Source organism: Argopecten irradians, chromosome 4 (genome assembly GCF_041381155.1).
Source record: "Argopecten irradians isolate NY chromosome 4, Ai_NY, whole genome shotgun sequence".
NCBI classification, from domain to species: Eukaryota; Metazoa; Mollusca; class Bivalvia; order Pectinida; family Pectinidae; genus Argopecten; species Argopecten irradians.
In genome coordinates this window covers 30,333,585-30,346,368 of record NC_091137.1, presented here as the reverse complement: position 1 = coordinate 30,346,368, position 12,784 = coordinate 30,333,585, and the positions used below count along the sequence as shown (strand labels likewise).

At 37.1% G+C, this 12,784-nt stretch overlaps 1 protein-coding gene across 4 annotated transcripts in view; it reads right to left on the bottom strand.

Moving 5' to 3' along the window:
• Positions 1–12,784, bottom strand: part of LOC138321252 (discoidin domain-containing receptor 2-like) — a 245,975-nt gene that overhangs the window by 104,005 nt on the left and 129,186 nt on the right. The window contains exon 1 of one of the 4 annotated variants that reach the window (XM_069264799.1): positions 4,480–4,501. The exons of the other annotated variants lie outside the window; for them this stretch is intronic. Coding sequence (XP_069120900.1) covers position 4,480 — 1 coding nt within the window. The 5' untranslated portion in view covers positions 4,481–4,501. Of the gene's footprint in view, positions 1–4,479; positions 4,502–12,784 lie in introns of those variants that run through there. 4 annotated transcript variants of the gene reach the window in all.

The window sequence follows — 12,784 nt, the reverse complement described above, 5'->3', positions numbered from 1 at the left end:
TACCACTACACTAATCCTGCCATCTTACAACTCGTCTGATCGCATAGTTAAGCCACGTACACTTCCGACAAAACCTGAAATCTTCATTAAAATTCTATGACTTTGCGTTTTAACAAGACATGCTCCGTTTTTTCCCTTGTTAATCCCAGCGCCCTATCACTAATACTCTGCGGTACATACTTGTGGTATTACCATTGTAATTGAAAGGGGATATCATTACTGGCAGCCCCCTAAACAAGTTTGGGGTATAAGGTGTCGTCAAAGTTTTTCGCGCTTTGTGTGACAGGTTACCCGAGGGTAGGATCATTATATACAGATGACATTTCCTGGCTTCTTTATTATCTCCCTTTGTTGAGACAACTGTTACAAAGTAATGGATAATACCGGGGAATCGAAGTCGATTATCTCACCGTCAAGCTTTGTGTCCGTCTACAAAAGGTCATGGACGATATCACACCAGTCTTTGTGACATACAGACAGACAAGGGATTAAGTGTATTGAAGCGGGGCTGGACATTCCATACTTTAAACCCTTCCAAAATGTTCGTTATTACGTTATTCAAATAATGAGGTATTTCTATCAAAATTCCTTTAACATTTTTTTAATTGCATGTTAAACATCTAATATACAGGATTAATTTCGACGTTAGAGAAGTTAATGTTTAAAATGAATTGCCATGGAGAATGCAGCAGAGAAAATGAATTATGACATGCGAGGACTAGTTTATCGGCATCATTGTGTCCTTGGAGAATGGTTGCTCCTCCGCCACTCCTCATTCGATAGATAAATTATTGCTGCTTCACCAATATTGTTTCTATTTTTAGATCTAGTCCTGTACCCAGTATGAGAGTCATCATCCAATTGAATTTTGCCGTTAATCATCAGCTTCATCCCTTGGGTGTTAGCGTTTTACCCAGAAGCCTTCAAATCAATAAGAAAGACATCATCGCGGTGGCCATTATTAATATCCATATTTTTTCCCGCCTCCCAAACAACACCGTGCCTTATCTAATCAAATCATTTCGAATACAAATTTGTCTGAGTGGGAAGTCTCACGGGTTTTGTTGTAATAGTTAAGTTGACCCAAAAGATCTGCGTCGAAACACATGGACGTGGAATCAATGGATGTGCGAGGTTAGAATAATGAAACATGGCCGCATGCTCCGACTTTGTTTCCAGATCTTGTCCCCAACGGCAGGACAGCCGTAAATTCATGCTTTAATTTTACATTTATAATCTCCTCTTCATATTCTTTGATGCAAAGAAAATTTGTAATAAAGAAAAAAAAATTCCTGCCATCAATAAAGACACCGATTTGTCTCACAGCGGCCATAAAGCATTCGCCCCATTCACAGAATAACAATGGCAGGTTGTCGATAGAGTACAAACATGAATATCATTTTTAGGGACATAACAGATAAAGATTTCCAAATCATTCCCATTTCTTTGTCAATTCAGATGAAATTGGAATATTGCTGATTTCAGAATACCAGAAAAAAGAATTTCATAATTAATAAGAATGTTATTAAATTAGTGAAAAATTTTTCTATTTTTTTTTTGTTTTTTTGAAAATCATCTTTGTTTGAAAAAATAACATTAAAGTGATGGTTTTTTAATTCCTGAACAGAATACCTATAAGATATAGCAAGAGAGCGGACAGCAGTGAGTTTGACCCCTGTCCGAGCCTCATTTGACCCCTGTTTAAGCCAGACACCTAATCTACCTCATCATTACCTTTAGAAGGATAGAGTATATATTGACTCTCGTGCATGGCTACCTTTCAATATGAAGACTTCCCCTTCTGAGTAGTAATTCTCTCAGACATAATGGCCTTCAACTCAACACAAACTTATTATGGCTCTCACACACGCAAACCTTTCTTGCACTCAGACACAATGCATCTATTCAGTCTTACTGAGAAATCCCCAGTGTCCAACATTTTTACCTTTTCTGACAGAAATAAGGCAATATGCCTCCGATCTATTTATTTTGTTCCCTCCACATCTCCCCAGCGCCCTGTAACATTTTCCTGCATTGATTAAAAAATCTAACTCAAGGCTCAATTCCAACTCTTTTACAAATTCCAAATGACCTTCCTAGAGGAAATTAGCCTCCTGAGGAAGAAACAAGGAAGATATACCAAGGTAGATCTACAAATGGCTGCCTTGTTGGTTGGGCCATCCGGCCAACATGAAAATGGTGCCAGTATCCAATAGCCTGGCTGCTATAGCCTGGCTAGACAAATTGCCTGACTTTAGTATATAAATTGTTTTAATAGGATATGGTTCTCCTAAGGCTCAAAGCTTTGCTATGTTAAAATGGAGGATCCTCCTATATCAACTTCAGTAACACTCTAATGTTTCCTTAACATGATCACAAAATCAATCCTCGATAATTTATTTTTAAATATTGACAGAGTAGCATATTCCCCATCATTCTTTCACAATAATAGAATAACCCAACATAAGGACTATTCCAAAAGTGTTTTGAGGGATGAAAGGATTCAAAAGAACTTTTGAATACGGGACACAATGAATTCGTGACTCAATCAATATTCCAGAATAAACTTTTACCAAATCTGCTTACTGCTATCTTAAAATACCCCAAACACTTGATGTTTATATACAGAGACATGTGATACAATCAAAATCCAACACATTTCAACTCCCAAGAAATACCGGAGTGAAAATTTCGAAATAATGATATATAGAAAAAATGCCATGATTGAATCACAGCTCAATTATGTCTGCGATACTATCTTGCTGCTAAAACTGGAGAAACCTGCAAAAATCAATATTTTAAATGTGTTTAAATGGAAAATTATGGGAATTGAAAGCGATTCTGTGCCACACAACATATGGGCCCACTATAGAAACTGCAAATTGCTGGCGATTGGGAGGAAAAGATATTTCACTGATTCTGACGAGAATTGGAAGTGAGAAAAAGTCATTGCTCAACAGGCGTAAGAACAGGACAGATACTGGTAGAATTAACTTTTGGATTCCGTCATCATGATTCATTCTCGTTGTCAAGTACCAAAGCTCCGGATCTTTTAGAAGCTTGAATTATCATTGATTGGGTTCTTGATAGCATTTCATGGGAAGTGCCATGCTTGGCAAAAATTTACAAGTTTAAAAAAATCGAACATCAGTTGGTTATAATTGTACGAAGTCATGCAATGTGATGCAGAGTCTAGCTGATGCACCTAACCTGATTCAAATTAAAAGATTTTCAATTAACAGACAATTCATTAATTTACAACAAGTTCTCAACAGAAATTGAACTCAGCTGGAAACCTGAAATTTCAGGAGAGATAATACTATTGTATCTGCTCCTGAAGTATGCCTGTAGTATTTCCAACATGGTTTCTATGTAGAACAGATGAACAGATTTTACAAAAAAATATATCTCCAGCACTAATTATGTTTCGCACATGTGCAGCTTTAATTCTAAGCTGGAATTTTGAGAAAGCCTGGTCTGTGTTGAACAGAAAACTAGTGCATCCCTATCGGGCGGACATTGGCATTTATATTATCTAATTACAGTCCCATAAAACCAATTCAAACAAAACCCTGCCAGCTAACATAAGTTACATAACTTGGGCTCATCCTGGTTTTTCTTGTGCATATTTTAACTGTTGTTGTGTTAACAATACAATTACATCTTGCCGCATATTCTAAAAAGTCCTGCTATGTTAACTACAAAACAACAACTGCGTGGAACGAACATTTCTAGCATACATTTCATGTGAACAGCTTTTTATTTTTTTTAAACACAAAATTTATTCTGGAAGGGGAGGTAACCCTGTATGAACAAGATGCCAGATGAAGACCTTTCCTTGTAATGTTGGCAGCTTCCGTTCTGTCAGTTATTTCACATGGATTTGTTTTCATGAAGACTAAATGCCAGTTTACACATCTGGGGAATTGTTTACTTTTTATCAAGCCGATTATGAGACGAACTTAATACATTCCTTCAACATGGACAAACTCCTCATAAATCGTATGGGCTTTATAACTGTAGAGAGTGAGAAAGCCCGTGATAAAACAGATTACCAAAACAAACACTGCCATGTTTTCACCTTTAATACGGAAGAACAATTCCCGCTTGCCGTGTTATACTGCTAACATTTATTTTTGGATTACATATTTGCGGAAATCTATTCTGAAGTTCAATGAGGATTAATTTCGAGTGTCAATATGATAGAAAACATTTAACGGAAATCAGACTTTCTAAAATTTCCAATATCAACAATTAAATTTATGAAGTGAACGACTCGTACAGGTAAAAGTATGTATAAGAATATTGCAAAACCCTCAATTATATCTATTCTGTAATATGCAAAGGGCTGAGAGTGGGGTTGGATTAGGGGAAGAGGCTGGATACAGTATATAGGATTATATGGTATGGATTAAGGGAAATATTTACACTAAAACAAGGAACAATGTGAAGCACTATAATTAAGATACAGTGACCTACTTTTGTACCCGGATCAATCAACAGCATCTAATCTCTTCTGCATAATGATAATTTCATTTTCACTTACCTGAAAAGACAAAACAGAGGAAGCACATCAGTATAATACATAAAGCTATTTCATAAAAGGCAGTAAAATCAAGTGTGATAACAGAGAAATATACAGATAAATGAATAAACAGACAAATAGAATTTGTAAATGTATATAACAATTAACAGGTAGGTGGGCTTCTGTTAGAATTGTCAGAACGATGATGTAAGTTATAATCACATAGACAGGAAAACCACATTGTTCTACTGTATTATGTATACCCCCCCCTCCCCAATATCTTCTCCCCCTACCTCTTCTCTATTTATGTGGAATGACATTTGATTCCTTTCCAATCTTTATAGGTAGCCATCATTTTGGAATTGTTTACAAAGTACCCATTCATATATGAGAGAATTACAACACAACTATAAAATCAGGTGAAATACAGTGTCTATGTATCTTTGTTAGCTTGTAGTACTGTCCTTTTTACAACTTAAAACTCCAGGGTTGCAAATTCAATTAGTACAAGAATGCTATGTAAATAAACAGCCAGCTTTCCCCTATTGTTTCTTGGCATTGAGTTGCCCTGGCGATGGAAATGTCGGCCATGTTTTTGTAAGGTTGGTGCCAGAGCAATTTAAACTGCAGCCCCCCTTCTACAGGGGCTGATGATGGACAGAAGGAAATAGAGAGATACAAAGTGCTGACAGAGAAAAGGACCAAGGAGAAAGACAAGGCCTAGCAAATTAGTGTCAGCGTGAAATGAGATGTAGGGTTTAGGAGAAACTTGGGAAAGTGCACCACGCCTAAGTAAATACAGGCGGACCACTTCTGTGTACCTTTCTCTCTGAGATTCTGTGAAGTTTTCACAACAGAAATCTCCTATAAACTAGTTTTACATTCCAGTTAAGTAGTCCTACAGTCTGTACAGTTGACAGTTACTCATTGAACTTTGTTTAAAAGAAAAAGAGAAACTACTATGATTAATGGAATTTCTGCGTGCTAAAAACCAACATCCATCACACGGCACACTTCAGGTCACCCTAGGTCATGTTCTATCAACATCATGGAGGCCCATCTCAACACTCTCACAGATTTACTCAACACTAGGGTGTGCAATACCATGTGCAGGAATGGGTCATCCAGCCAGCCATTGGTCAGCTGTCAGATGTCACTGACCACAACCTCTCCAATCTAAAGCCAGATGGGTGACCATGGAATTGCATCTACCCAGGTGGTGATGAGAGACAAAAACCTAATTAATAAACGCTAATGAATATTTCTTCACTAATCCTGTAGATAACAGAGAAATACTGATAGACTGATGGAAAGAGATGAGGAAGGACAAAGCGATGAAAACAGAGGAATTCACAGATAAACAATAAGGTTACGATAAAGTCAATGAATATCCCTTTAGCCGGATAGATTTTTTGCCTGAAAGACAGAAAGTTGGAGATGAGTATGATACTGTATTGCTAGAGCAGCATTTGGATAAGACAACCTGATGAAAGACAGAAGAATGGATAGATAAACAAGCTGACAGCATTTCCTGGTAGTAATGAGATGGCTGGGTAGTGAACCGTGTGATAACAATAGTCGAAATTCACACCACCATGAAACAGACAGCAGCAAAGGGGCCCAGAAGGGGGCAACAGTTACACACAAGGGGCCCAGAGGGGGACAACAATCACACAAAGAGGGGGTGGGCAATCACACACAAATTAGGGGCCAAGAGGGAGCTATTAACAAAATAGGTCTAGACAAGATCATCATCTCAGTCCATAGGGACATTTAATACATGGCAAACCTGCAGATCCTGGGTTTCAAAAATGATTCAAAATATAGACAAAAACTGAAACAAATACATCAACTTTAAATAGTTTTAATCCATTTCTGCTAAGGGTTTGGTCCATTGTTAAGTATACAGACACCCCTAGACAATCCTGATAAGTTCGTTCTTCAGAAACTGGAGATAAATATCGCCTATCCCAGACAGAATGTAAACTATTCATGTTACCGCCAGTGTATATCTAGTAAATGCTTTTTTAAACACCAAACAGATACAACTATTTCCTGGTGGGTATAAAAACATGGAAACTGCTCTATAAACACCGAACTGACCATGACTGACCATGATCATAAAGGCTGGGGATGCTGGGCCCTGCTGGACAGAGAACTATCAGCCAAGGAGATGGAACCCTGCTCAGACCATAACTCACAGTACTGATCACTGGTCAAATGATAATAGGTCAAAGAATTATCATGGTCAGTGATTAGAGATGTCCAGTAACAAAATTGACCACAGGATGCAAGTGGACATTGGAATAGATTGAGCTCTCAAGTGTGTAGCTTATACAGTGATTTGAAGTTTTTCGGCCAAAGAGAAGATTGTACTGGACTGATAAAAGACTGACCATCTTTATACATGACACAGGGTAAGATAAAACCTCTGTTGACCCCTCCCCAGCCTCAAGATTTACTGGGGAAACTCATTCCCCTCCCATCAGCCGGTCAAGAATGTATGCTTTTATGATGGGGCTGATAAGCATGGATGATGGACAGCCCAAAGGCTAGGGACTTGAGTCCAACAAGCTGAAATCAGCATTTCTGATGACCAGACACTGCAATGACCACTGGTTAACTCTACATGTTACTTTTGATCTACTGTAGTAAAGATGACAGAAATGCTCACACACAGGTTCATCTATAGTACCTTTATATCAAGGAACATGAGTATAGCATGTTTTGTGTAGCAGGTCAACAGAATAATATTTATCTCTCACGAATATTAATAGTTACAGCAGGAAAAGCGACACAGTCAGTTAATATAACTTACACTGTGTTAGTCATTTGTTGATTTATTACTCTGAGAGAGTTTTCAGTTACATTTTTGTATGCAGGACAATAAAATGTCTAAACAACACTATCATATTATTACTCACAAAATGCATTATCTCAATGACAATCAAATTCCTTAATTCAAATTTACAATACCAATGACAATCAAAATTCACAAAATCAATGACAATCAAAGCCCTTATTTCAAATTTACAAATTAATTACTAGTTATGTGTACCTGGTCAGGGCACCTGTAAACAAATTAGTTATGTGTACCTGGTCAGGGCACCTGTAAACCAGTGATCGCTTCCTCCCCATGATAAAACAGATTATGATCATGATGGACATACCAAGACAGACTGACCATTGGGATTAGTCTGAAGGAAACTGACCACTGTGATAAGTCTGTAGCCACTCAAGCTAGCTCCCCATGTCCAGACAAACTGACCACTATCAGTCTTTTACTCTTGACCACCTCCTCCTGTTGACCAGATAGAAATCTCCATCTTGTTATAGAAAAAATACATGCAAAGAATTGAACTTTCTGAAGTGATAAGCACAAATGCTTGCCTCTCAGGAAGGTTAGTGTTTTGATATGATTTTTAGAACACCCACATATACATGTGACTAGTGTGTTAGATGGAGATAAGATATAACAAGTTTATACAGCATCATGCTGATTAAAATTAATCCTGCTCTGTCTGCCAAAACACTGGTTACATCGGATCCCCATCTCCTATATTGAGTTTGACCAATTCAAACAGCATTTCGACACTTGACATTTTATATGTTTTCATCCCTATTATAATAGATTGTAATTGACAATTGAAATGATAGATGTATAAGTCTACCTGCACCTCAGCTTGTCAACTACATGGATCCCAGTGTTATTTAGAGAGTACATAAGAGGCTTCCTCCTGATCATGATTCATTGACACGATAATCCTGTATTATTTTGTCAGGACAATGCCAAGATGGCGGCCCTGATGCCAGTGCCATGTCTGAGACCCCTGGAGAGAAGATAGCTATCTCCTATCTCCTCTGCCTTGTACTTTATTTTCTTGGTGGGTAAAAATATCAACAACAACATGTTTCTGTTTTCCTTCACAACAAACAGAAGGCTACAGTCATCCATGTGGCTGTCATGTGACCTCTGTGACCCCTGACCTTGGAGAAAGTCCACACAGGCATTAGTGATGTAGTACACACATTCACAATTGTTACCGTGGTAGCGGAGGAATTTCCTCAATGGTCATAAACCATACATAGGATAAGGTGCCAACCCCTAAAGATTTACAGAGTAAAAAAATGTGCTAAGCATCTCTTTAACATCTATATTTTCAAAAGAACCGATTTATAGTACACATGAACCTGGTTGTTCTACAAATGTTCGTCTCGGCAACGTTGTTTGGCGCCATAGTAACGATTCTGTAGCATAATGTACACTCCGATATTATGGAAGACAAATATAATATCAGGAATTGGGTATTAATTAGCGCCTGTAATGTACTCCAAGCCTTAGGTGTCAGTTCAAGTCAGAGATATATATCCAACCCTGGTAAACTGGCGCTTGTTGCTTCGAACCTCATATAACTTGTTATACATGTAATGTATCAGGGATTTATTAGATGTTGGTGGTTTTCAATAAACACACAGATAGAAGCAGATATGAAATATTTCTGGTTTTATTATCTAGTCTAATATATATCCAGAGCCAATCTGATCGCAATAAAGTTAGTAAAACAGAGGCCAGTTTTTTGTGATATTGATGTACTAGTATAGGAGTAGAAGAGGATCGAGTTATGTTGGTATTGTAGTACAGCCGACCTGTACTTTGTTCATGTCCGCAGCATTTTACCGCATAGACAAGAAGTCGTCAGCTTTTATAGATAGAGTCTTCAGAATTAAATAGGCGCAGTTACATCTCCATACATGTTTTGAATGTAAAGGTGTCAGAGCTGAGATTTATTCTGACAAGAACTAAAGCATTTTACTTTTCGAGGCACCAGTGCATTTTAACTCCTGAACTACGTTGTCTATTTAACTAACATCTTTATTAGGTATCTAGTAATTTATGTGGTGTTACTGGTTTAGTGCATGGGGCCTTCTGACATAACTTAAATCTAGACATCTAACTATACATCAAGTCTGATTTCAAAAAGTAAAACAAGAGGCCCATGTGACCTGCACCATAAATCATGACTGTTTCAAGATAGAAAATATGATATATACATATATATATATATATACATATATGTAGGTCTGTTCTGTTGTATCTGATTAATGTATTGCTACAAAAATAAAATAAAATTGCTTTTACATTCTGACCTTTTAATTCCATGTTGCCTGATGATAAATTTATGGAACATGGTCGGTTATCTTGACATGAAATATATATCTTTTTCTCTCATGAATTCATATTTATAGCTTCAAAATGCCTTATAATGAATTGTGTATTTACCTTTTGGCACTTTGCTTTTAACGGTATGAATACATGAATCATGAAATGACCAAGAGAATGAGTGATTCTGTTGATCGCCATAAAGTCTGTGTGTGGTATACATTTGTGACACATACAGTCTGTGTGATATTACAATACTAAATTACACAACGCCTTTAAATGGACACCTTCAATCCTGTCACCTGCTACATTTTTTTCCAAGACAGACATGAGACATGAATGAAACAACACTTTACGATATAAAAACAGTATAAATATATCATTCGTGATTTTTTTTTTTTACAAATTTGTAACACCCATTTAGAAATGTTGTTTGTGATGAATGTTTTTGTCGTTAGTAACATCCTCACCTTGACTTGAGCTCATTTGTTTCGTCTCCTGTTTAAGAAAGAAATGCTTAATGTCTCGTGTCATTATAATGTCACCCTAGCGCTGAAATGGATTGCCTCTGTATGTTTACGAGGGAACCTACCGACAGCTATATTATTAAGATGTTTCAGGACAGAAAAACCTACATAGCATCCTCCAATGAGAATCACTCAACCGATTCTGCAGCTGTTGTTGAAATTGACAACTGTGACGAAATTGCCTAACATAGAAAGTCATTTTGTCTAATGCTCTGATGATCAAACCCAGCATTCCATTGGATGACTGTTAGACTTTTGTCACCATGAAATTAAAAGCCAATTTTCCACAGTTTCTCCTGAAAGGTTTTTGGATCCCCTAAAATACATAAGTGGTAAGGATTACAAATTTGCATAAAATTTGAAATCTTTTTAAAATGATAAATGTAAACTAGAAGGTAGCATACTAATGTGTTTAAATGGGAGTTCATGACTTGTTGTGTTTTGATCTGAAAGGTAGCAGAAGTATAAAACATGTGTGTAAAAAGAACAAAGCAGCATATCTTTGGCTGTAATTTCTTCAGTCAATGATTAGGACCAACCACAATAGCACAAGAAAACAAGAAATTTACCTTCTCTGTTACTCCTAATCCACAATCATCTAATATGCTCATAAATCAAAAGATCTGCTAAAATCTCAGAGAGGAATTCAGAAAGTGAAATGATTCTATTGTTTAAATCTCGTTAAATTCTTCTGCGACTGAAATGAAAGTGAAGACGATAACGTTTCAAAAGATATTGGGTTTAGTTGGAATACAATTCCACGATTAAGACAGATTACATAATATCAAAGAGATCTTTTATACTTCTCCAAAGATAAGAGCTTGTATAATGAGGACATCAGGATTATCTCCAGAAAAGTGATATCCTCATATTCTGGTTTATCATCAAATTGTTGTCCATTTATACAATATTTCTGAACAAAGAGGTATGTAATTGTTTAATGATCTTCCATGTATTGTAAATTCCTAATCACATTGCTAAGGTAATTTTAAAACCTTTTTATTGCGCGACAGAGCCGTATTTCCCCGACAGTAAACGGGGTGATGACATCATGGCGCTGTAAATGTGTGAACACGTAACACTGTTCCCCTGGCGATGACGCGGACAGAATTATCCATAGCATGACAAAGGATAGAAACCTACAATGTCCCATTGATCTTCATTTGAGTTTCGTATTCAAGACAAATGCTTTCCCTAACTGGAGAAAATTACAGACCTAGTTGAGTCTTCTTTTTTTAATTTTTTAATTTCGTTGACAGGTGGGAAATCATCAGCATGGCAAAAGGGTGAGGATTGGGGAAATAAATGGGAGGATTGTCACATTTATGGGGTTCCTCAGGGGTAATCAAATATAGGCAGCAGCTTTTGTGAGGCTCCTTTAAGGTGTATTAAAGGGGAACATTTTTGTAAGCCAGGCTCATTCAGGGTTTGCGAGAGCAATACTGAAAAGACTCCTGGACACTGTTTAAAATGAGAGAAGTAGTGAAGTTGTTTCAAAAGAACTTGCTTTTTTGAGATATCATTTTGCTATGCCATTTATCATGATTGTGATGAATTCTGATGTTTAAAAGCTAGTTATCAGATAGTTGGATGTCGACAGGAGCGCAGCTCACAGTAACGGTTCAGTACGGATTGGTGAAAAAGGTCCTACAAGGTCATTCACTCTCTAATATCCAAAGGATTTATCGAAAAACATTTCAAACTGAGATTCTTCTTGTTTTTTATGTGTATTGAAGATAGAAGATTAGGGAGGCTTAGAGCAGGTCATCAAACCTATGTGTTTATAAACTTAGTCCACCTTCTGCTCTGGTGAAATGAACAGTAATCATGTATAGATGTAAACTGTACCACACACAGACATTCAATGGACAACACTTGTGTAACACACTGGCCATTTCTCACATGAGTTCACACATTTAATCCAATTTGGTTGCAGATAGCCCATGTCATGAGGCTGGTGGTGTCTGGGTTTTCTCCCCCTCCCAACAAGGCCTGGAGCCAGTCTGTCTTGTCAGTGGCCATAAATACATACACCTTACACTCCCCAGCTAGATCAGATTTCTAACCTTAGAGCATTAGCAGCAGTAAAACCAATTGAGGCTGATATCAAAATCTGCTACAATATTCACCATCCACCAGGGCTGTTGACACAATACATTGTACCTATATGGATAATGCATGACAAATCTATCAAGGTTCAAAGATCTTTGGGAGAGAAACTAATGAAAATGTGGATTGTTGGAAAATAGTAAGGAGCTTCAATCAGTTGTATAAAATATACATTACAGGAGGTTCAGTGTTGAACCAAATCAGAATTGTATGCTAGATTGCCAAGTCCAGGCTACCTGAGCCAGGAAGTGTTCTAGATCCAAATTCATTCCAATGAAAGAAATTGGTCAAATATTCCAAAAGCTTTCAACAGTTTCTGTAAACTGATCTTAAACCTCATTTTTTTATCATTATTATTCAAAGGAGTTCCTGATCTCAAATGCAACTTCCTGGTCATCTGCAGGAAATAGTCTCCGCACCCAACCGGACTCTAAATTCATAACTCAACAAATATTGCTTGAA